Below are 26,061 nucleotides of genomic sequence, written 5' to 3'. Positions count from 1 at the left end.
AGTGCGAATGTGAATGTGGCTTATTGGGGTGTGGAAATATTGGTGTGAGAGTTTTCCTTGGGATCATGAATTTTGAGATCTCCTGGATTTAAGATCTGCATCACTTCCTCTCCATGACTACAAGAACAAACTGACCATGTCTTTTCAAGCTGTAATTTCAGCTACTCTGACTTGTACCAGGTTTTTATCCTGTGGCACATCCTTAACAATTACCAGCAACAAATAACAGGGTGAGGAAGGTTATCTGCTCGTAGACCTCGATTCACCAGAATTCATCCGTCCGCCCAGGAGTATCAAGCTGTCAGTTCAGAGGTGAGTCCAGTCCAGAGAATGTGGTTGTTTGACTATTTCCAGTCATTGAAATTAGGTTACAGTGCACGCTTTTGTAATGGACATATTTGTTTTGTAAGTGGCATAGTTTCTGTGTTAAACCCATGCATGTGTGTTGGTGGAAAAAAAACCCACACTGGAGGGCAATTATTAACTCAGCCTGCAGTGGTGAATTTGGGTTTCCTGCAGAGTCCAAATAACAAACCTCATGCAAAATAAGATAACAGGCCTGAAAGTGGAACATTAATGCTGCTTGACCCAGATCCAGATTCCCCAGGACTCTGTGTTTTGCATAGTGCTTATTCCAAAATAAATGTGTGCATAATCAAATTACCACAAAGGGACACTCAACAAACCTTAGTGTTATTTCATCAGAGAAGTTCTGAGTTAATCTTGGACATTCATTCTTGACCTTGGAAACAGCCGTTACATCACGTGATCTTCCCCGGCAGATGGACTTTCCCAGTTGTCAACATGGATGACAGGTCCTTGAGGACAGGTTCAGAATTTATCAAGTCTGTTTTAAAATAAGTCAGGTGCCCATATGAACACTGCAAGTACTGCTGTAATCATTCCTCTTGTTCATATTGGCTATTAAAAGATCTTCTTCAAATGTGCTTTCAGTGTAAGTGAAATGGGATAAAATCCACATTGTGTCCACACAGTCATTTTGTGTAAAAATGCATTTAAACTTATATGGGGCTTCAGCAGTCTGAGTTAGTCATATCATGTAGACATCTGCCACATTTACAGTCTTTTTAGTGTCAAATTCCCTCTTTGTGTCTCCTTGGACATCTGCTGAGGAAGATGATGTCATACAATAGAAAGTTCCAAAACAGTTACTTGATGAGATTGACAATAACATCACTCCCTCATTCACTCATGCACTAGAGTCTGTACAAAGACACTCATAGTGAGCAGTAAAGTTAGATTTTGGACACATCAATTTAAGTCATTACTGGCAGCTTTAGTGTTGCACAGTGCTCATTTTTGCATCTGTAAAACACAAATCATTGCAATTTGGGATTGGCTCCTGATGGATATTTAAAGGCAACACAATACAAAGAGAATGAGGAGCTGGAGGGGTTTGTATGGGACCCACAGCTCAAATTTCCCCCTGGGGTTCCACTAACAGGTTAATCCGGCTCTGGTGAAGAGATGATAGGGTGAAATTGATGAATAACTGTGCTCCCATATTTTGCAAAGAACAAGTGAACTATAAATGAAATGCTTCGTGGACTGGATTAAGTGCATTTTTATCACACAGTAAAAAACAATGTAAAGATCTGAACTCTGCAATCCATTGCTTTGGCCTCTTAATCACGTGACATTGTTTTTTCTCTCCTCACTTCCGCAAACAAGCGTCGAAGCAGATCAGCGCTTCATCAGTCCGCCACCGACCCGTGTGTCCCGATGTGAAAGCGACAGACAGACCCCTTACCTACAGCAGACACAAACCTATTTAACAGGTGGGTTTAATGGAAACACTGACAGTAATCTTATGTAGCATTGGAGACTGTTTGAAAGCTGTTTTTTTTCTCCCGGGCTAAGTTGCTAACGTTAATTAAATAAAGGTAGCTCAGATTAGAGCCACTTTCCACGGATCAGTCTAGTAGCAGCTCCGCTCACTTTGCTGTGTTGTGTCAGCTGGACTGTTTGCTGAATAATGCGTTTATAACAATAGACAACTTTAGCAAGCCAGTTTAAGGGGTTCACATCTGCTGGCTGTTATAGAGGCTATTACACAGGTGGTATCATATGCTGTTGTTGGTTTAGCAACCTAGTTACAACATATTAAACCCATAAAGACCACTTCCTTCAGAAATCTTTAAGCCTTCTGGTCTCATAAGCTGTTTTCATCAGCTGCAACAGTTTCAGTGGGACACAAGTAATAGAAGTAACTGAGTTCATTTACTCAAATCAAAACTGAAAACTGATTTGTGACAGATTGTATGGGTTTAAACAAGTACAAAATCCCTCCAAAACCAGTTTTTACCTTGCTTACATTTCACAGTAAAGTTTTTGTCATATCTTCAAAGTCTATCTCTCCCCCTTAGCTGAAAGTCAAGACTGAAAAGTGGTGAAATTGTGAAGACACTTTTCAGAGTTATCTTACAATCACTGAATTTATGATTTTGTCAGATTTATACTGATACTTTACATTTCCAAATTGACATCGACGTGGGTTTTATTTGCATGTAGGTTAGACCAGTACTGATACTTCAAAGTCATAACAAATCAGCCAGTATTTGTTTATGCAAATGTACACTTACAACCTCAGTGGGAGTGTGGCAGTTGGGGCTGCAACTCACAATTATTTCCATTGATTAGTCTGATATTGATTATTGCTTGAATCAATAGTTTTGTCTAAAAATGACAGAAAATAGTGACAAATCTATATTGCAATATCCCAGAGCCCAAAGTAACAAATAGTTTATATTGTCTGACCAAAATCCAAAATGTGTTAACTGTCATTATATCAGTGAATATTTGGCATGTTGTAGAAATGACTGAAATGATTATTAAACTATTAAAACAGCAGCCTGAAGATTTATTGTCTGCTGATGGATTAATCAATTTGTGTCATTTCTGTAGTATTAGTTATGGGAGAGGAGGATTCAGCCCTCCTTTATGAAGTTGATAAATGGAAGCCAGATTTCATTATACTGTTCAATTTAGTCTTTTATTGTGAAGGTCAGTTGTTCCATATTTGAATGGTTTGTTAGTGATTCGAGCCATTGTATGATTGAGATTCTAGTGTAGCAGTATTATTTTATTTGCTATTGTAAGGGATATTAGTATACATTTCTTTTGAGGTGTTTTGACAGTGATGTCAGACAGGTCACCCAACAGGCAGAGAGATGGTGTCATTGGAATGCTGAGGTCAAGGATCCGGGAGAGCCTCTTGGCAACCTCCGACCAAAATGGCTGGATGTGTGGTATGAGAATGCATGAATGTAATTGTCTATTTGGTTACAGGTTGAACAATGATTTGAATCACTGAATCCCATGATGTGTAGTTTATGTTTGGTGATGTGTGTTCTATGAAGGATCTTATATTGAATTTGTTGGATTTTCGTATTGTCAGACATGTTGAAGGTATTTAAACTTATTTTTTTGCCATGATGGGTAATTGAGATAAAGATTCAGGTCAGTTGTCCATTTGTTAGTGGGTATGGTCATTTGTTTATTTGTGTTACACAGAGTCTTATAAATATATGAAAGTAGTTTCTTATTGCTGAAAGACTGGAGATTTGCAAGCAATGACGTTTAGTACAAGTTGGATCTGTAATGTTTGATATGGCTTTCTACAGTTGATTTAAGCTGGATGTATTGAAAAATGCAGGTGCTGGGTAGGTTGAACTGTTCTTGCAGTTGACCGAAGGTCACAAAGAGGCCCCCCCCCCCAAAGAGATGGGTTAAATGTGTGATATCAAGTTTTTTCCAGACGGGGAAGATCAAAGGTTTATTGTTGATTGTGAACATGGGGTTATGCCAGATGGGAGTTAATGGTGATGGAAATTACGAGTATCCTTTGAGTTTGCAGGCCTTCCACCATGCTAGAAGTGTTGTGCTTATTGTTGGATTGTGGAAACATTGGTGCTTCTTTATTGTGTCATTTATGAACGGTAAGTCTTTTAATGTGAGTGGTAGTGTGCTGGTGAGTTCTCTGTCTAAACATACTGTTGGGGTGGTGTCTGTTGTCCAGTGTCTTATATACTGTAGTTGAGCAGATATGAAATATAGGAGGGAGTTTTACTGAATTGATTGATTAAACAATGGACTTGGTGAAGCGAGGTTTGTGGGTTTGTCATCTGCATATAAGCTAATCTTGTATTCGCTTGCTGTTTTTCTAAAACCAGTGATGTTGTCAAGTTGGCGGACAGATGCTGCAAGTGGTTCTATGAAGACAGCAAATAGTAATGGTGAGAGTGGACATCCTTGTCTAGTTCCTCGCATCAACTGAAAGGGTGGTGAGATATGTCCATTGGTTGGACAGGGTTTACTTTTTCATACCTTAGTTTGAGGAATATAAACATGTCTTTCTACAAAAAAATTCTCAATGTTATCTAAACACAATTAGCTGTTCAGGAACATGTAGAATAGAGTAAAAGTGGTAAAATCCTCAGATTTAAATAATGAATTATCTTATTAGAGAATACGCATAAGAATAGGCTGCTTTCAGTTCTTGACAGTAAGTCAGTACTCTTCTAGTTCCACTACAGTTGTGCAACTGTTGGTCTTCCTGACACAGCACACTTCACTTGTACTGCTATAATAAACAAGTGTTCTGGACAAAGTGTAAAAATTAGATCTTAATTTTTTCCCTTAAAAAGTGAGTGTCCTACCTGTCTGACCACTAGGACATAATCCTAAACTTTGTTTTTATGGTTTAAAAAAAATATATACATTTCCTGGTGACTTCTAATTAGGTTAGGAAATGTCCTGAACACTGTTTAAGTCATAACACTTTATGGGACTTACTCTAACCCCCCCAAAAAACACGCCCTTTCGAATTTTGACACACTTGGGACCATAAGTTTACTCTGAGCAGGTTTATACATACCGGCCCTGATCCTTTGGCTCCAATGTTGCACCACATGACCCAACCTCTCTCTAATCTCTTTAGCAAGGGCAAGCTAGGGTTTAACATTTTTCTTACTATACTGTACATCATTGTATAGTTGTCAAGCCTGTTTATACCAACATATTTAAACATTTAACAGCCTTAAAAAGTCAGAATGCTTTGACTTTGCTGTAAAATGTTTCTTCCCAAGGTTAATATCTGTATCAGTAAACCAGCGACTGAACGTGTGCTTCATGCTCCCTGACTTGTCTCCATGTGTGTATATTTTCTCAGCTTTTGCAGCACTGGCAACCTTGCCCACCCAGGCCCTTCCCCTGCCCTTGTCCCCTGGCCTGCCTTCAGTTTGAGGGTCAACCCCTCTCACCCTACCACATTCACTTCACTCACAGCCAGCCCATCATGGTGGATGTAACCAAATGGCCCCTCTTCAGCCTGATGGGGCCGCAGGAGCTCTCCACAATCCGGAGAGCATGCGTGTTTGGAACGTCTGCTAATGAGGCTATCTACATCACCAGTGATGATGAGGTGAGAGGTCAGAGGGGAAAACGGAGTGGTGATTCACGGGAAGTCGTGTAGACCTTTCAGCACCAAACAGCAGACAGACAAAGTTAGCATCAAGCAGGTGAACATAGTTGAGCATTTAGCAGCTAAAGAGCAAGATTTTCCCCTCAAAACTGACTAAATGGAGAGGAGACACTGGATATCCATTTGTCGCATACCCAGAAACACAACTTTATGAAGATATTACATGGTGTTCATAGTTTGTTCTGCTGCCCCCAAGTGGCCAAAAACCAATTGGTACAGCTTTAAGGAAGCTTCAACAAAACAGATTTGAATGTTCAGTGCCAGAAATGATTTATTTCAGATGCTTTGTCTTGCTGAAAAAATCTTGGATCTTAGACTTCCTTGAATAATGAACATTTAATCAACCTTAAAAAGATTGATTTGGAACATGGTCAGCAGCTGTGTGGGCTGAAGCATCCATCTATATTTGAGTAAGTAGAAAATAAACTCTCAGCCCGGCCTGTGTCTGTATCTCCTCCTCCTTTGTATCAGTGCTGTTTTTTGGAGTTATATGTGGGTGAAGGGGAGGGAGGGTTAGTGGCACCAGAGCTTCACCTGCAGCTCTTATCAGTGCTGCCCGCTGGTGTTGATGTTTGTTTGTCTGGAATGTGACCGGTCACCTACTCAGCAGTCTTTGAGCTTTCTGTACTTAACCCTGCTTATCACTGATCCACATGTCCCTCATCTCTCCACACTCAGGTGTATGTGTTTGGGTTAAACTGCAGCAACTGCCTGGGAACCGGCGACAGCCAGAGCACCATTGTACCCAAGAAGCTAGACTTCCTCAGTGGGAGGAAGGTGGTCAGCATGAGCTATGGCAGTGGACCCCACATCCTGCTGGCCACTGAGGGTAGCTGCACAAAAACATGCGATCTTCCATTTAGTGGTGGGATTAAAAAAAGTGCAGCAGGGTGACTCATCTTTTTCTCTTTTCAGACGGAGAGCTTTTTGCCTGGGGACATAACGGTTACAGCCAACTGGGAAATGGAACAACCAACCAAGGAGTGGCTCCGGTGCTCGTGTCTGCCAACCTGCTCAATAAGAAGGTCACAGAGGTGGCCTGCGGCTCTCACCACTCAATGGCTCTGACTGACACAGGCGAAGTGAGTGTCTGGGGAGGGGGGGGACTAATTGTTACTTTTAGAACAGAGTTATAAGATGCAGCAGTATGGAAGCCTGCATAAAACCTCTCTAATCGAACAGGTGACTCAGCTTTGGTCAAAGGAAGTGCTTAGTCATACGGACCATTACAGGGCATTAAATCCAATCACAGCAGGAGTTTATCCCCCTGAGCTCAAAACTGGAAAAACTGAGCTCAACAATAAGGAATCTGTTGTTCTTGAAACTTTTTCAACCACACTCTGCTTCTAGTGCACTGCACAATGAGCTTACTTGTGGTACTCTGCTGGTTCCCAGACAGCAACATTTAGTTTTCAGTGCGTTTTGAAATGCACTAAAAGTGAATCTTGAATAATATAATTGAGATGTGTTCATTGTTAAGATGCAGTATATTATAATATGACAGTCTTCAGACCTTCAGTATAGTTAGAAAGTGATAAAAACCTCATTAATACATTTATTAGTAGCAGTGGATGCATTGCACTTGCTTATTATTATTAAGCACACAAAGGAACCCGTGTAGCAGTGGAGCTTTTAGGTCAGGGCCTTATTTTTGATTTATTTTACTAGAAGGTATCAGCTGGAATTTGGAGCCATCTGCCCTTTAATTAAGAGTTTGTTACCTTTTTCATGTTTAGAAAAATCTAATCATAAAATTCCCTACTGTTAAGGAACCGATGTATCATTTGAATGTTTCGGGCTCACTTCTTACCTCTAGCTTCCTGTCTAACAGGTGTATGCCTGGGGCTACAACAACTGTGGTCAGGTGGGCTCCGGCTCCACGGCGAACCAGCCCACACCCCGCAGAGTGTCCAGCTGCCTGCAGAACAAGGTGGCTGTCAGCATCGTCTGTGGTCAGACCTCGTCTCTGGCAGTGGTGGACAACGGAGAGGTGATTGCCTTATTCTTACCGGAGCTGCAAACTCACTGTTATCCAACTCCGAGCGCCACAGCAGTCATATTCTCTTCATGTGTCGGCAGGTGTATGGATGGGGCTATAACGGGAATGGACAACTTGGACTTGGGAATAATGGGAACCAGCTCACTCCTTGTCGACTCGTGGCTCTGCAGGGTTTATGTGTACAACAGGTAAGTCGTTATAAAACTAAACTCCTGGCATGCATACAGTGACTCATCAGATCTTATTCAGAATAATATTTTATTTGTGAGTCTGCTATGAAGGCTGAAGATGTAATTTAATTGTTGAGACACTTCTTCTAGTTCTTGCAACTGTAACACATTTCTCAGATTTAAAATTGATACATATATGGATAACCTGTACAAACCCTTATCCAAGCCTTATCCTAAACATGAAATGGGGTACATCCATTTATATTATAATTATTACCCCTAATATACACAAATATGTAGTTTTATAAATATTAATTTTAAATAGTAGTGAGGGTGAAGCAGTTTCAGTGCACATCTTTTTCCTTTAATGAACCTCAAAGTTTTAATTTGATACTGACAATTTGCATTTGTATTCTTTGTATTAGTGCAATGTGAACACAACTGTGTATGGCCCAGTTTTGTAAATGTATTTCTTTGTTGCAAACCTTGACATGAAATAATTCATTTTTCAAAACTCTGGCAAATTTCAAATTAAACTACTCAAATAAGCAATAAATAAACTGTTAAAAAAAGGAACCAAAGCCAAAAGTGATGTTCTTAATCCAGATGGTGTTCAGTATCCAAATACAGAGAAGCTGTATCCACATAGTTTAGGCTTGATAAATTGTATATGATAATCAAAACTGTCATCATTCATTTTCTGTACAATCTTATTCCTTAACTGTCTTTTTCCATGCTAAAGTTAGCAGAAATGGTGGAAACTAAAAGGAAGCAAAGTTTTTTTTGGCGGGGGGGTTTTATGATATATTTTTGGGCTTTTTGCCTTTATTTTTGATAGAGAGGCATAACATGAAACAGGGAGAGAGAGAGGGGAAAGACCTGCAGCATAGTTCCCTTGAAAGGAAGCAAAGTTAATAATTCTTCATGTATAAGTGAGCATGCAGGTTTGTAAGGTGAACTAAATATACTGTGTAACTTGTATTTGTTTAAAAGGTAGGTTTTACTAATGGTTTTTTTAACACTCCAGATTGTCTCTGGTTATGCCCACGCTCTGGCACTGACAGACGAGGGGTTGCTCTACGCTTGGGGTGCCAACACATATGGACAACTGGGCACCGGCACCAAAAGCAACCAACTGAGCCCAGTTCAGATCATGACTGAGAAAGAGAGGTAAGAGAGAGAGCGTCAGTGCACGTGCAATAAATCCTCACTGTATCTCACACTGTACTCTGAGTGACTGACTCCTCCTCTCCTGCTTCTTTGACAGGATTGTAGAGATCGCTGCTTGTCACTCCACACATACGTCTGCTGCTAAAACTCAGAGTGGTCAGGTGTACATGTGGGGCCAGTGCAGGGGCCAGTCTATCGTGCTGCCTCACCTTACGCACTTCACCTGCACTGACGATGTCTTTGCGTGCTTCGCCACCCCCTCAGTGATGTGGAGGCTTCTTTCTATGGGTAAGATGATGGGGGCTCCTTTATGTAATGATGATGTCATAATGAAATGACTGCACCAGTGGTTTTCAGCATGTTTAATGTTGTTTAATCTCTTAACTGAAAATCATGTTTATGTTGACTGATGACCACTTTTCAACACATTTGGATCACAGTAAGTTGTTAACTGCCTATGCAGTTTATGCAGATATGTTATGAAGGCCAAAATGCAGGGACTTCCTTAATGCAAAACTTTAATTAATTTGATTAAGTCTGTGTGTCAGTTTTTCCTTGAATGCACCGCCAAATCAATTATTCTGTGTAATAACTGCAGTACTAGTCGAGATAATGTGTGTTTAATGTGATGGAAGTTTCTGCAAGCTGTTTTTAATACTCTTGTCAAAAGAAATGAATTCAAAATGAAGAAAAGAAGACCAGTTAATACCAAGAGGGCATGCAATCAGTCTAAAATGTTTATGGTTCCGTCATTTCCTCATCATTTCCTCATCATTTCCTAATACATTTCCTTAAAAGAAGTATATAATGTTGTACTATTTATAGGAGAAGAGCAACAAAGCTCTGAGCTTTTTATTTGTGTTAGCTTTATTTAGTTTAAAAGCAGTTGTTGATTTCAAGAGGAATGCCCCTAAAAAAATCCATTTAAAAAAAATTAATTTCAAGTTTCACTCTCTATATGTGTTGGTTATGTTGGTGGTGTACCATACAAGCCTTTTCTGTTCTTTACTTCTAATTAGAGCCACATTTCACAACAATTGATTCAGAAGTACTAAAGAGTACTAAAATAAAGCGAGAAAAATGAGGCGCTTTGACATGTGATGTATGTGGGTGTGTCATGTCTCTCTAGACCATGATGACTTCTTGACAGTGGCTCAGTCTCTGAAGAAAGAGTTCGACAACCCAGAGACAGCTGACCTCAAGTTCTGTGTTGATGGCAAATATATCTACGTCCACAAAGCAGTTCTCAAAATCAGGTCAGTGGTTTCATCTCAGCAGCAGTTTAATTTATGATACCATGAAACAGAAATGATTACGTTTTGCTAACAGCTGTATCTATTCTGAAACAAACTGTTGTGCAGGTGTGAACACTTCAGATCCATGTTCCAGTCCCATTGGAACGAAGACATGAAGGAGGTGATCGAAATAGATCAGTTCTCCTACTCAGTGTACCGTTCCTTCCTAGAGTTCCTCTACACAGACAACGTGGAGTTGCCTCCTGAGGATGCTATTGGTCAGACCCACTCACGTGTCATAGCCTGATCTATTGTCTGTGTGTCGCTCCTACTTACAGTGTTTCTGTGTGTGCCTCTGTTCTCTCAGGTCTGCTGGATCTGGCCACATCATACTGTGAGAACCGCCTGAAACGTCTGTGTCAGCACATTATAAAGAGGGGAATCACCGTTGAAAATGCCTTTACTCTGCTGTCTGCAGCTGTGCGCTATGACGCGGAGGTCAGTCATCACCACCAGTCTACCAAATATCATCTTGTTTGTATGTGTGTAATGTTGAATGCTGTACTTACTATTGAAATATTGAAATGTGTAGCTAAAACAGCCAATTCAGGGTCAAATTAGGACAGAAGATTACACATATTTGTTTTGTCATTTACCATAAAGCAGGTACACAAACAACACAGCAGAAGAAGCCTGTAGCTGTTCATTCAAACATGGCAATGAGGACATGTTAAGTCTTAGAGAGTAACACATGAAATACTGAGAGAAGATGCATGCTATCAGCCCACAGCAGTGTTACTCTCATTCAATCCACGTCTTCCTTTTAGACTGAATATTTTCATTTCCAGTTGAAAAGAAAAGGGTCTCATTTTTTATGAGATGCCTTATCCTCAACAAAAATACTTGAAGTCCAACTGAAATTACATAAATCACTTGTCCTGTGTTCAGAGGTGGACAGAGTACACAACTTCACTACTTGAGTAAAAGTACAGATACTCCTTGTCAAATATTGCTCCAATACAAGTAAAAGTAGCTTAGTCAAATTATTACTTAAGTAAAAGTACTAAAGTATTTGCTTAAAAAATTACTTAAGTTAAAGTATTTAAAAAATATCTCAGGAAATACAGGAAAGTAGTTTTATTGTCATTATACAATACACTGATGTGATTCTGCTACAGACATGTTTATAGCTCAAAAATAAACACATTAAGTCAAGAAGCCTCAGCTCAGACTCAGCTGCATTCATCAATAAATGACATTTCTTCATATTGTACAGTAGTTACATTTCAACACACCTAACCCCTACCTTGGACTCTTTGATATGAATTGTATAAAAAACATGAACAGAAAGTCAACTTAATCATTCAACTGCACTGCAACAGTTGCCATATGTTAAAACCGTTTAAAAATGGCAACTATGATACTAAAGCACATAAACTTATGTTTAAAATGTTCATCTGCAATTTAACAAACATTAAGCTAGCTAACGTTAGTAGCTACTTTACCACGACATACTTTTTCAGGTTGGAAGACGAGTTTTTGTAGGCCGTGATACAATTTGTTTGCGGTAAGCACAACAAACATTTAAACTGAAACGAATCCGTTTTTGTGACAAAAATCTCAAACATGGGTTTGAGATAAGGCCACGGGTCCTCGGTGGGAGTTTCTCCAGTTTCTTCCTCCATTTCTTCATATGGCATGACGTAGTACAAGTATGGCAATACGACTAAGACAAACCATATGCAAATCAGCAGAAACAGTTTATTTATCAGCTGATGTGAGCTCAAAAGTAGCGAGTAACGAAAGCATCAATAGAAATGTAGTGGAGTAAAAAGTACAATATTTGTCCTTCGAATGTAGTGGAGTGAAAGTAAAAGTATCCCCCAAAAATAATACTCAAGTAAAGTACAGATATTCAAAAACTGTACTTAAGTACAGTACTCAAGTAAATTTACTTCGTTACTGTCCACCACTGCCTGTGTTGTTCTCTGAGAAAAAATCTGATCTTGAATATTTTTTTATTAAACCTTTACTTAACCAGGAAGTTACATTGAGATTGAGACCTGGCCTAGACAAGGGTCAGTTAGTAGCATCACACATGTACCAGGACAACAACAACAACAACAACAGAAAATAATCAGTTTTATTAATTTCATGATGTTGTTCCTTAGTCTAGTACCATTCCATTGTTCACTTACATAGCTGGTTTACATTCAATCAGATCTTGAGTAAAGCAGTAATGGGGTGTTATATCATAGGCAGAGCAGATGGTCACATTGAGTCTGATTGCAGCTTGCTACACAACACAGGAGCCACAGACTGTGAACAACAACCCACTAAAGTCAGTTAGCAAGCTAGATTGCTAATTAACTCCTCAGCTGCAGCACATTAAACCGGATGTAAACACACCTGAACATGTCACTTTGTTAGACACTGGTTTGGGCATTGTTGTTCAAAATCCCTGCAAGCAACACACTGTCTGCCCATGACTTGTAACCAAATCATTTTTTTCATAATAGAAAACAATTAATAATACATTTAAAAGCATGTGGACATTATTTTGCATAGAGGGATTATTAAATGTGATTACAGTTGGACTCTAAGGCCTCCATGGGGATGAATTTGAGAGTAGTTTGATCCATTGTGTTATAACAGGAACTGACATCCACTGTAAACTGAACCTTGGAAGAATTTAGAGGATTTGGATACAGTCAGGAGTTATTACTTTGTTGTATTTCCTTCCTAAAAGAAGTGTTTGTGCTCTCTCCTCTCTTTATCTGTCAGGACCTGGAAGAGTTCTGTTTCAAGTTCTGTGTGAATCACCTGACTGAGGTGACCCAGACCTCTGCTTTCTGGCAGATTGACGGCAACCTGCTCAAAGATTTCATATGTCGAGCCAGCCGCTGCGGAGCCTTCAAGAACTGACCTCAACCTCAAGGGGATCATAGGAACAGATGCATAGGGTGCTGTGGGACTCTAGGGTTGACATCTCTTCTCCATCGACCTTGCAGCTTTGTTGACGGATGGTTACACAGGTGGTTACACAAATTTAGATGATCACCATCACATGTCAAATCCTTTGTTCACCTCATTCCAGACTAGGAACAGTGTGTCCATTACATGAGCTGTACAAACTGAAATTACAAAGATCAGGTGATGGGTAAGAGCATCATTCAACTGTCTAAGTTACAGTTGTTGTTCACCACAGTGCCTGACTGCATGTTAACTTACATACATGGTTTAAAGTGAGAGCAGGAATAAGTTGTTTCCTTTTAATTTGAAAGATTCATGCCAGTCACCTGATATATTACTTCACTTTTTCTATTATTCTGTTTTATTGACCAAGTTTCTTAAGTGTTGCACTTATTTGACATATTTTGAACTTCATTAGAAGACTGAATCTTAGTCTGGATGTACCATCTGGATTCATTGTATTCAGGTTTGAGGGATGAAGCTCTTTGCACTTGTAGACGTCAGGACAGAATGAGTCATTTGAAGACGGGACGCTGTCAGCTCTGATTTTTTACTTGATTAAGTCTGTATAGGTTAAACGCCACTCAGTGATCAATCTTTGATTATTGATCCCAGTGGCTTCTACATCTGTGATCATGGTGACATCTTCAGTCTTGGTTGTAAGATGTGCTGAAGATGGGAGCTCAGGTTACAAGTGAGATTCAGTCTTAAACTGTTACAGGTGTGAAAATGATCATTTGTGGCGTACATGTTTGGAGTCTGTAAGTTGGATAGTGTTATTTTGTGCAGCTATAGCTCCATAACATTAAGATAAGCTTATTTAGTATTTATATTTTCTACAGCACAAACAATTCAGTCAGTGTGAACTGACGGCTAAACTTGCCTAAATGCCGTTTATGGAGCCAGTACAGATCACTTTAAGGCATTTGGCCTTGAGATTTTTACAGACACTTTGTCTTCTGCATCTGACACTTTTATTGTCTGTTAAAAAGAATATTTTACAGTATTAACATTTGTGGAGTTGGTTGGTGATATTCTGCACTACTACTGTGATGGTTTTCAAGAACATATTTGCTCTATGCAAGACATTTCTTATAAGAACTCATTCAAAACCATTTATCATATCTATTGATTGATACAGATAATTATCAAGTGCCATTTTCTGACCTCTGCAAGCAAATGAATAAAGTTAGTCTGATCTGCTTGTTTTCTTTACACTCTTTTTTTCCCCCTGTATCGACGAAAATATTGTAGGTAGCTGTGCAGGCATTTGTATCAGGGTAATATGAATAAAAAAGTCATTTGAAAGATTGAGCAGATCACATAGCATAATAACAAAATGCAGTCTTCATATGTATATTTCAATATATAGATAAATAAATCCCCTTACCACTTTTAGTCAGGAGGTGAAGTCCTGCCTCTCTTTTGTGTAAGTGTGTAGTGGAGTGTGTCCAAACCACAAACATCATGATAAGATAAAACATCTCATACATAAATATTTCCACAACCGTGTTTCACTGTTCAATTAATGTCTTCAAATACAGTAGACACTTTCACTAGTGGACATGTTTGGTCTCTGATAAACAGACCTGTTGTGTTTGAATGCTTCAGTGATTCAATGCCTGAGTTTAAATCATTAGACTGAACTTTTACTAACTAGAGAAATGTTTTGCTTCGATGGATTTTGTATCTTTGATAACACAGATGGTATTCTATATTAATTATGACATGTGTTAAACTCTTTGCAGTTTGCTCTGTTCTGCACTAATACTGCATAATAGGGCATATTTAGTCAATAACTAGTATTAGTAGTTCAAACTCAGTCATTGTATATTAGGAACATACATGTGTTTTATTAAACTAAAGAAATAACAAGAAACATAACCCAGCATATTTTAGTTTCATATGGACATTTATCAGTTTTCATCTATAACAGTTAAATGTATTGAAAAAGAAGAAAAGAACGTAAAAAACAGACTTTGACACCACTGTGCCTTTAGGACGTAAACCTCATCTTACAAATATTCACATGTAAAGTGCAGCCTTACTTGATCTTTTCCTGTCCTTTGTTCACTAGCATGAATTTAAGGCTTGATCCAATGAGGACACTGTATACAAGAAGAAGTCCAGAAATGGTGCAGTGTACCCATCTGGCCAAACACTGAACTACTAAAGTGTCAAAAGGCTGCAGAGTTACTGTGGATAGTAGCATGTTTGGAAACAAGGACCTTATGAGACATTCATAAATACACAGATTTCTATAAAAACATTTTTGAAACACATGGACGATGTTGTTTTCTACTGTAGGGTTACAATCAATTTTAAGTGCCTGTGCTAATGGTGCATAACATGTTGAAGAGGAAAAACTTCAATACAAATTATATATATATATATATATATACAAAAATAAAAAAAAAACAATTCAATACTTCAGATTCTGGCAAACTTGGTTCAGCTCATATTGTTGCATATCAAACATTTTCATCCCTCCTATGCTTTACATTCATTACATGTTTAAACTTGAAATGAAAACTAAACTTTCATTTTTAAAAAAAAAATTAGAACATATTTCACATTTCTAACATTTCTAAGGTACAATTGGGAAAAACAATCATAAACGCATAAATATGTATTAAATGTTTTTAAAAAGTACCAAACATCAAGAGAAAGTTAACTCCTGGAGCTGCTGATGGACTCATCTCCTCACTGCTGAGACGGCCTTCTCCATAGCTTCTGCTGCCTTCTGCAGCTCCATTTGTTTCTTTTGTAACTCTGCAAAAACAAGTTATGATTTAGAAATGTTTTTTTAGATAATACAGTGCTCATAAACCTGATACGACACCTTAAAATAAGGTAAGTGGAGCAGTTAGTTTTCTAACAACAGTTTCACTGCTTGACACTTCCCAAAAAGCACAACACTTTGAGCACACTAAGTATTGAAGAGAAATGCACTTTTAATCAAGAATTTTATGAAGCACAACAAGTGTGGAAATAAAGAATAAAGTGTCCTCTGCTGTGTTGAAGAGAAAACAGTGTTGGAACTACATTGTTCACTGCAAAGGGGAAACTACAAGTGAGGAAATATGAGTTAAATAGCCAAATGCTGTCAGCCCAACAAAACTCAGCATTAGACTGAAATGGTCTCCAATGTGTGAGATCTTTGGTGAAAAAAATCTTTGAATAGAATAGAATGCCTTTATTGTCATTATACAAGTACAATGAGATTTAAAGCTTCACCATAAAGTGTACACATTAAATAGACATAAAATAGTCATTAAATAGACATAGAATAAACAATACATTAAAGGTGAAATGAGGTAGGGAAAATAAGTGACTGTAGTGGTTAGCAGCACGTGGTCGAGGTAGCCATGGCATTTTAGTGCAAGTATGCTGTAATAATAATGCAAAGGTATATGTCTGAGAGCATGTTACTTATTGATATGCAAATGGCGGTGTTAAGACATTTTGTAGTGCAGTGACAGATCTTGATTGAGTTTGGATCAGACCAGAATAGATTTAAGATTCTGTCATTTATTGTATTTCAGTGTAATTAATAGGAGTTTGCTTTGCACAAACACACATCACATAAAGTAACCAAAGTCAATGAATCTAATTTTGATGCATAAAAAGGTACACTATTGTTGTTAAAAAAGACCATTAACAGACCATTAAGTATTTCAACTTATATATTGTATGATACATAAGTATTTAATTAGAGTATTTAATTGGCTGCTGCAATCACAGCACAAAAAACTGAACCTGCAGTTAACCATTAAATGTCTGAAACAATACAGAGCACATTCAGGCAGAAGGCTTGACAGTCAGTAATCTGTTGCGTTACTGGTCTTTTGTCTCATGTCATGGCAGAGCTGAACAGCTGCTGTAAATTGTTTAGCTTTAGTTTTTTTTTCATTGTCTGAACTCTTGATGAAGATGTTCTCTCACTGTTAAAACATGGTTCTCTCTTCCTGTGTGTTTCCATTATATTTGCTGCATCACCTAACAACACCCATTTTCCTCCATTTACATTTAGTGTCCTTTTTGAACGTAATTAAGAGTTGACTTCACCTTTTTGCTGTTTGGCCACAAGCTTTGCCAGTTTCCCAGAAGCTGCCATCACGTTTAGGGCGAGATCATACTCTGGAGAGAAGATATATAATATTTAGGACATAAAGTTAAGACAAAGAGCCTGTCACTTTAATTTGTGAGTTATATGTGTCCTCCCTCACCCTCCTGACTGGCCCGGCCTGACTGAATCCTGCTGGAGACGTCCTTCATCCCATCAATAAAATCAGTAAAGATGGCCTCAGTACAACCTGCTGTGTTGCAGCTTCTCCAGAAGCTGATGGAGTCCATCCTGGGCTCTGGGTCTGAAGGAGCAGCTGTAGGAGAAGAAGAGGAGGACAGAAGGTTTTAGGAGGAGCTCTAGAAATGGCTGACTTGGTGCATAGAGAGTTGCAGGCTATAATGTGGGGTTTAGAGCAGTTAGGAGGGAGATGGGGGGCAGGTAAGCTTTGCAGTGGAACAGTGGGCACAGGACATATTCAGAACTGTTTCCAGGATTCTGCACAGGACCAGACCCTGAGAACACTACACACATGATACACTGAGTTTCAGTAACATCATTCCTGCTACAATAGGACCTTCCTCAGCTGACCAGACCCATATATGATTGATTTCAGAAGCTCACCCAAATAGATACATTTCTAGCTTATTGAAGCCATGTACAGCCATGAGTGAGACCCTCTATCTATCTTAGAAAATATTTGTTTTATAAACTGTATTTGGATCAACCTTCCCAATTTTCTTACACATTTTTTGAGTTCCAAAGTACACATGATAATCAGTGACGTCTGGGAACACTCACTCTTACTCCTGATGATCTCACCTTTAATTAAGTGATGTCTGAGAACAAACCTTTGATCATTCCTGCCCCTTGATGATTTTAACCTCCTCCTGTTTTGGCCCATCTCATTTAACATTGACATCTGACTGTCTAAGAACCCCCCCCCCCTTTACCAAGATGACCCTGGTGCCTACCTAAATGCAAATGCACTCCCTTCCTGCCCTTTTGGTTTCCTTTTCACTTGCAGATTACTGCATTGACCCCCACTGTATAAAATGCTTCCATTGGGTCAGTCTACTGTTGCTACAGCCTGCGTCGGTGTCAGTTCACTCACCTAAACAACACCATCACAGCAAACTTTGAATAAGGACTTGAGTGACACGGGACACTTTACCTTCATCTTTTGTCTTTATCACCTCTCCCGCATTGACCAGAATCACACCGGGATGTGCAGGTGATGCTGTTGAGAGTGGGGTACTTGTTGTTGAACGTGACTTTACACCATTTTCAACAGGAGGCAGCAGACTCTCTGACTCAGCATCCTGAGAGGAAGTGAAGACATTTCAGGTCAGTTCTGCTAGCGGTGACGATAATGTGAAATAAATGAGAAATAATGAGTATGAAAACATGTGAAATCAAATATTAAAAGTAAATGGATTTTAGAGTTAAATATCCTCCAGACTGATTCAAGCTTAAGAAGAGTGAGTAAACATGAATATCAGAGAGAAAGACTAAATCTATTCTGTACAGTATAGATGAGTTATTTATGGCTGTTAACAATCAACAGACATATATTTCCAAAGTAAGACATGTTTGACGAAAAAAATCTATAAAAATATCATAACTCACTGATTGTATGAGTGTTTCATCTTCATCTTTATTTCCATTTCTGCTCTCATCCATCAGCTGATTTCCTGAAAGAAGCAGCAAGAGTTGGCAGACCATTCATAAAGCATATAATTGCATTACATAAAGTATGTGTAGTGGATCTGCTGTGATCCTACCTGAGCCAGACGCAGTGGGATTCTCACTCTCAGCATCTTTTCTGTGAGTGAATAACATCAATTAAAAAAATTATCCTCAACTATCATTTTTAAACTATTTCAAATGTAATTGTAATAACAGTCTTGTAATGAAGACAATCTTTATTACATGTTTTACTTGTTTTTAACGTGTGTCAGAGAGGTGATGATTAAACTATGTGGCCCTTTTTCAAGCTGTAATTTATGTTGCAATTGTACTGGAATTCATTTTAATCTATAGTGTGGTGCTGTACAGTCCTTATGCATGATCCCTGTCTGGTTTTTCATTAGTTTTGCTAGTCTTCATCACAAGTTGAGAGCCTAAAATGACATCTTTAAAAACAGCTTGATTTGTCCAACCAACTATCCAAATCCAAAAGATATTCAATTTTCCATTATATGAAACTAAGAAAAACAGCCAATCCTCACATTTAAAAAGGCCAAAACATGCATAAAATTAATATTTTTTATTTTTATTTTCTTAAATGGATTAAATGACAGATTGACTTCCTGTTGATGGACCAATCAATTAATCCACAAACAGCTTCGGCTCTTGGAAGATGTTTCTCATAAGTTTGTCTCTTTAACTATGTTTCTGAGGTGAATACTGGTGCATACTGAAATAATTATTACACGTTATTACAGAAAAACAAAAACAAAAAAAAAATTATTTCACACTTATTTTTTAGTTCACAAATGATTGATCATACCTGATTAACTGGGGCACAGTTCACAGACAAGTGGTGAAGAATGAAGGAAACAGAGAGGAACAAATGAGATTAATGTACATCATCTTCTTTATGACTCAAAGAAAAAATGAAATCATGAAATAAAGATTTGACTTACTTGGTTCTCTGGAACAGAGTTCGCATTTTCATCTAAATCTGACTCTAAAGGCGCGAACATTGCCATATCTGTATTTGGTTCATTCTCAACTGTAGAAGAAGAGCCATCACATAAATCAGTGTGTTGTCTCATCCTGATTTCAACTAATATGTTCATTGATTTACACACCATGTTACATTCTTTAATGTACTGCAAGTAGGTTAACCTGAATCTGAAGAATCATCTGACACTCTCCTCTTCCAGCCTTCAGGTTTTCGTTTAGAAGGTCTCTCTTCCTCTCTGCGGCAGAGAACAGAGGTCATTAACCTTTTTACTTTCCATTTAAAGAAACAGAAAAGAAAAAGAAAAACATCTGTACACTAAACATGAAGCTGCTGCCAGTTAGCTGAGCTTAGCAAGGAGATTAGAAACAGGGGAACAGCTAGCCAGGCTCCGTCCCAAGCTAACAAAATTCAACTCCCTGCACCTTTAAAGCTAACTAATTAACAAGTTATATCTCATTAAATAATAATAATAATACATTCAGCAAATATACCCCCATGAAACCATAACCTTTTTATATATAAATGAGGTATAAGGTGTTAGTTATTAGTGAGATCTGGAGGTAGATTTTCATATTTAGTGTACAGATGAGTTCAAACGATTCCTTTAAAGATGCAAATATGTTGAAAACAGTTAAGGTAAAAGGTGCCAAAAGTGAAATATATTAAATTCAGTTCTATGAATAACTAATGCAAATAATCATTTAAGCTGTAATGATGCCTATAAGCAGAAGATGCAACATATTTTACACAAAAATGAAAAAAGAAGAAGAAAAACCTCACTTACTTGTCATTGATATTCAGCTTTCTCTGTTTTAAAAACAATAGCAGACCAATTAATATGACTTAGTGTACAAAGATATAATTAAAGATATAAAAAGGCTTGATTTAAAGTGAAATGTGTTCTAAGTGTACCTTTGAAGATCCAGGGCTGCTGGCTGAGCTTGAGTCACTGCTGCAAGCAGACGGTCCGGCCGCCACAGAACCAGCTGTCAATAAGAAACAAGTAGAATCTGTGATACTGAAACAACTTTACACATGAGACGACGTGTACTGCCAGCCAACTTACCATGGCCGTTCCTCTTATGTGATGAAGGAGCATGTTTGTTACAATATAACCTAAAAAGACACACAACAAGCCTGGTGGTTACGTGATCAGATAGTGATGTAAAGAAAGGATTAGACATTTGGAACTATTACAGACTGTGAACATACTCACATAATAATCCTGTTAGACAAGCTGTCCAAGCTGATATTTCCTTCCGTTTTTTCACAGGCAAGGCAAAATACCTCATGAGAATAAAACATGGTTATCATTACTTTTTCAATTGGGTTTGGTGCCAGAGTAAAACTTCTCTGTGGTTTAGGGGTTATTAAAGCTGCAGTTGGTAAGTCTTATAAAAGTCACTTTTTGTCATATTTGCTAAGACTGTCACTATGTAAAGACAGCATTATAATATAATAGCAAAAAATACCAGGCTCATTTAGCCCCACCTACTGCTCCTACTGCAAATTGCCAGAATCCTCCGCGGCCGGAAAAAAGACCCAATCAGAGTCAGGATTGTGTCTGATAGAGTGTCTGACAGCTGCCAACCACTGCTCACGCACACAGCCCCCTCCCCCTTCCTCCTCACAGGCCCCTCCCCCTTCCTCCTCAGCTCTGTCAAGCTCATATCTCTGAGTTTCTAGGTAAGGTATAGCCATGTGAAAGTCGCTGTAAAGTGTTTTATATCTAGCTGTGTGGAGTGTAGTTCATGTATTACCGATGCACGTGGTCGCGTGCCTTCGCGCGCACGTCAGCCTACGCTGGGGGAGGGACTTTGGAGGCAGGGCAGGAGTGCAGCGGAGAGGGAGGGGGAGGGATCTGAAAGTTGTACTTCTTCAAATTTGATGCTAAGTCCCCTCTCTCTCCTCAAAGTTACCAACTGCAGCTTTAAGTCATTTTAACATTTGGTGTTATGTTTCTCACTGGGCTACAGTACTATGCAAAAGTTGTAAGCACTAAAGTTAGAATTCTTGCATGAATTGTTTGTATTTATCAACTTTCCACAGTTGTTCTGTGGATTTCGGGGGTCTAGCTGCTTCTATCTCTCTTTATGTATTCCCAGACTAGCTCCTTGATGCTGAGATCAGGGCTCTGTGTGGGCTGAACCATCTGTTGCAGGACTCCTTGTTCTTCTTGTGGCTGAAGATAGTTCTTTCTGTCTCTGGTTATATGTTTGATGTCCCTGTCATGCTGCAGTAATTTGGGATTTGGGATAATTCATCTGGGAGCGACCAGAAGCTTCCTTGATAATGTTATTAATCCTTATGGATCAAACATTTAAAATGCCTAAACGTATGTACAGTACTGTAGCTCCAGAAATAAATGTAGATTTAAAAAAACAAAAACATCTGGATTTTAAGACATGCAGTTATCACTAGATAGTTCCCATCAATCAAACCTTAGATGATGCAGTTTTGCTGGATTTTTTGGATGTTTGGAGCTTTGTAAAGACACGTTCATCTGTGGAACCGTTGTTTCCTGGTCATTAAAAAGAGAAATATTTCAACACCTAATATGTTATACGAAGAATGAAGAAATGTGAATCAGGGTATATAAGAGGAAATATGAATACTGGAGAAGGGGTAAGTTTTTAGTGGTGCCTACTTACTTCTTTTTTGGTAGTGTGAGAAGCAGTACAGCCTGAAGCACAAACATATAGAAAGGTATTAAATCAAACCAAATACATGTAAACAAACTTCCAATAGATAAACATACTGCAATACAGGATGTTTGGATTACACAACACCGTCATTACTACAGAGACAGACAAACAGATGTTAGACTAACCCATATTTCCCCTCATTTGGATCTTCAATAGTGTGAGCTCCCTCTTGAACAGCGCATGGGTAGTGGAAGGACTTCTTGCAACGTTTGACTTCACATCCAGCAGTGGCACCCTTTTTCTTACATTTGTGACAAACCTGGTACATATAAATGAGAAGAAATTCAAAAATAGTTTCTAGCACACAACTGATGGGTTTGGCATGTCCAAATGGTGATCTTTACCAGTTTGCTTCCACGTTTCACCTCGTCCATCACATCGTCCACGGAGAAACCAAACAGATCGTCGAACTGGGGTGAATTTTGGCAATAAATACCAGAAGAGAATAACTGTAAAGACAGAAACAATGGGAGTGAGGACAAATGACTTGGACAATAGCACTGTAATTCAAAGACAGAGTAATAAATGTCAGTTGCGAATGAAGGTTTTTATAAATGAGGGAGTACCACTTAAATTCAGTGTGACATTGAAATCCAGTAGAAGTTGTGTCCTAAAGCCAGGTGAATCTATTACAGCTGCTGATATATTAAAGACATATCAGTATCAATGCACATATTGGCTGATAAGTAACAAGAAACTTCAGTACAGACACACCCATTAACATTAGGGCAGCATCTAATGATTCTTTTCATGTATTAATCTGACTATATTCATCTGAATTCAATAATCATTTAGTCTACAGATTGTCATAAAATAGCAAAATGCACACTGCAAGTTCACCAGGGTTAACTTTTTTTTGTAGTTGTCATTTTTCGACTACATTTTCAATAACTGACTGGAAAAAATTCATAGAAAATACAAACTCCTCACTGACAGCTAATCCAGATTCCGGGCAAACAGATCAACACCACTGGCATTAATAGACCCCAGATAGCATGCGAATGTGGGCCACTTGAGGCAATGATTCGGCACTGTAGGCATTCTTCTGGCCCGGACAAAACAGACGTGAACCTAAACTGGCCCATGTAGTAAATGCTACATTTGGGCCAAATATCACAAAACGAATATGGCCCATCTTTGGCCGAAATATGGCAAGTATGGCAATGACTAATCCGGATGTGAGCCTAAAGAGGCCCACATATAAGGAAACATACTTGGCCCACCTTTGTTGAAACATATTTGGGCCAGTCTTGGCCAAACTGGTTTATTTGGTGTGTTTTTGGTTGACATCTGGCATTGTGATGGCTTGGTTATGGCCCACTTTTGGCAAACATGAGCGGACCGCCCAAGTGCCATCATTCCATGCTGTATGTGGGCCGGATGAACATGTCAGGTGTGGGCCAGATATGGGCCAAAAGAATTTTGCTATCTGGGACTTAATTGAAGATATCACAAACTCTATAGACTATAAAATATATGCAGTTGGGTTATTCATCAATCTTAAGAAAGCATTTGACACAGTACACCATGACATATTAATAAAAAAACAGCAACGTAATGGCATCGGGGGGGGAGTTACCTATCTAACAGGCGCCAGTTTGTGAAGCTGGGTGACAGTTGCTCCACATCTGGACATTTCTTGTGGCGTCCCCCAGGGGTCAGTGTTAGGCCCCAAATGTTTCATTATGTATATCAAAGATATATGCAACATATCTAAAATATTGAAACTTCTCTTCTGTACTGGTGATGCCTTACAGCTGTTATTAGGCGAGATTTCTTCACAAATTATCATTGAACTTGAACAAAACTAAAATAATGCTATTTGGTAACTATAGAAAGAATTCACAAGTTAAGATACAGATTGATGGAGTTATTATTGAAAGTGTTGTTGTAAATACATTTCTTGGGGTTATAATTGATGAAACCCACATATAAAACATATACACTCTAAAGTATCAAGAAGCCTTGCAGTATTTAACAAAGCAAAGCAGTTCATTCTGCATTCTTTACTGTTCATTAGTCTCTCCTTATTTAAGTTACTGTGTCAGAAATACTACAACTTGCAGACCTGGTAGAATTACAAACATCACTAATTATGTTTCCAGCTAAAAATAATCAACTACCAGGAAATATTCAAAGACTGTTCATTGAAAGAGAGGGTTGCTATAACTTAAGGGGATTGTTTCATTTCAACTCTCTTATGTTGGTACAACGAGGAGTAGTTTCTGTATTTCTGTCTGTGGGGTGAGATTATGGAATAGTCTGAAGCTCAAAGAATGATTTTTATGGAGGTACAGGGGTGGAGGTATTTAACTAACTCAGGTGCCCTTTGTTTGTGTGTGTGTGTGTGTGTGTGTGTGTGTGTGTGTGTGTGTGTGTGTGTATGTATGTATGTATGTATGTACGTACATATGTGGATGTTTATGTATATATAGGGATGTGAATGTATATGAATGTGTATATATGTGTGCAGGATATACATGTGTATATGTATTATGTTTCATAGACAAATGTAGCAATGATTTATTTATTACAGTAAATATGGATGTATATATATTGACATTACTTATAATATATATTAGTAAGAAATTGTATGATGGTGTGAACTAGTCAAATACTAATGTATAGGAAATTATTATTATATAGATTATATATTCAAATATATGAGGAAGCTGTTATTCTACCACCCATACTTCAAAGGCTTCCTGTGCTCATGCTGTACATAGTCATATTTCTTTACAAAGTACACATTGAATAAAATGTCTGAAAGGGACAAAAAAAAAAGATTGGGGGCCTTCCCTAAAATCCCACTCCAAGGTTTTCTGAGAAGTTGACAGCTCTTCACATGTCCCAAATCACTTTTTCACTAAATGGTTTGTTTTTTGTTGTTTTTGTCCCTTTTTTTAAATTAAAATGTGCCGATATGTCGTTTTTAACAGTTAAATATCTGAATCGGCTTTAAACATTTATCGGTCGGCTCTGTGCACTAAATGTTATTAAAGTTTAAAGTTACCCCTCAGTACCCTGCATGGAGGAACACATACTTTAACATCACTTCAAAGTTTCTATCAGACTCCACTGCATGAAAACAAGATGTCTAACTTTATATTAAAAAAAATAATAATGAATATCGGATAGGATATCGTTAAAATATTTACCAAACAGTTCTGATGAGCGGTGATTTGATCTTTAGTGGATAAGGCTCCGCTTATCTTCGTCTCCTCGGACCTCTCACAAAGTATGCATGTCACTTTGCGATCGTTGCCCATTTCTACCATGTTACCATCTACCGACTGCTCATCAACTACCTGACCCGATCCTCTGGTGTTACTATTGTTTATGTTTGAGCAGGGCTTCCTTCAGTCACTTTGAAACTTTCTTATATACAGTCTATGCTTTGAAAGCGTCCAGGTTAAATCGGGGTAGTTGTACTTAATGCCAGGCAGTAACCTCTTCCTCATGTACCCCTTGCAGCCGCTCACCCATATATGTCTATGACCACTCCTCCCCCTGCTTGTTGGGGTTGCCAGTTTCTGGCGCCCGATGAG

The 26,061-nt window shown here is 38.4% G+C and overlaps 2 protein-coding genes across 4 annotated transcripts; one reads left to right on the top strand and one right to left on the bottom strand.

Moving 5' to 3' along the window:
- The first annotated feature begins 1,681 nt into the window (after nt 1-1,681).
- Nucleotides 1,682-14,328, top strand: LOC128367605 (RCC1 and BTB domain-containing protein 1-like). Of its 2 annotated transcripts, XM_053328215.1 has the most exons (12): nt 1,682-1,799; nt 5,192-5,443; nt 6,182-6,332; nt 6,419-6,585; nt 7,335-7,493; nt 7,583-7,690; nt 8,700-8,842; nt 8,940-9,130; nt 9,972-10,098; nt 10,204-10,355; nt 10,445-10,575; nt 12,862-14,328. In XM_053328215.1, the coding sequence occupies exons 2-12, from the start codon at nt 5,318-5,320 to the stop codon at nt 13,000-13,002; spliced, it is 1,596 nt and encodes a 531-aa protein (XP_053184190.1). In that variant the 5' UTR covers nt 1,682-1,799; nt 5,192-5,317; the 3' UTR covers nt 13,003-14,328. The 2 variants fall into 2 exon arrangements, with proteins under 2 accessions (XP_053184190.1, XP_053184191.1); XM_053328216.1 differs by lacking the exons at nt 1,682-1,799; nt 6,182-6,332 and having other exon boundaries at nt 5,331-5,443.
- A 5,339-nt stretch (nt 14,329-19,667) lies between these two features.
- On the bottom strand, nt 19,668-25,869 carry LOC128368037 (PHD finger protein 6-like). 2 transcript variants are annotated; one of them, XM_053328763.1, is made up of 11 exons: nt 25,672-25,869; nt 22,858-22,962; nt 22,639-22,772; nt 22,460-22,491; nt 22,250-22,329; nt 21,025-21,095; nt 20,875-20,924; nt 20,721-20,794; nt 20,593-20,615; nt 19,970-20,043; nt 19,668-19,853 (listed from the first exon to the last, which is right to left on the bottom strand). In XM_053328763.1, the coding sequence occupies exons 1-11, from the start codon at nt 25,789-25,791 to the stop codon at nt 19,741-19,743; spliced, it is 876 nt and encodes a 291-aa protein (XP_053184738.1). In that variant the 5' UTR covers nt 25,792-25,869; the 3' UTR covers nt 19,668-19,740. The 2 variants fall into 2 exon arrangements, 1 of the variants encoding a protein (XP_053184738.1); XR_008321947.1 differs by lacking the exon at nt 20,593-20,615 and having other exon boundaries at nt 19,750-19,853.
- Between the last annotated feature and the right edge of the window lie 192 nt (nt 25,870-26,061).

This window comes from Scomber japonicus, chromosome 11, assembly GCF_027409825.1.
Source record: "Scomber japonicus isolate fScoJap1 chromosome 11, fScoJap1.pri, whole genome shotgun sequence".
Taxonomy (NCBI): domain Eukaryota; kingdom Metazoa; phylum Chordata; class Actinopteri; order Scombriformes; family Scombridae; genus Scomber; species Scomber japonicus.
The sequence above is the reverse complement of the archived record's forward strand: the minus strand, read 5'-3'. Positions and strand labels throughout refer to the sequence as shown.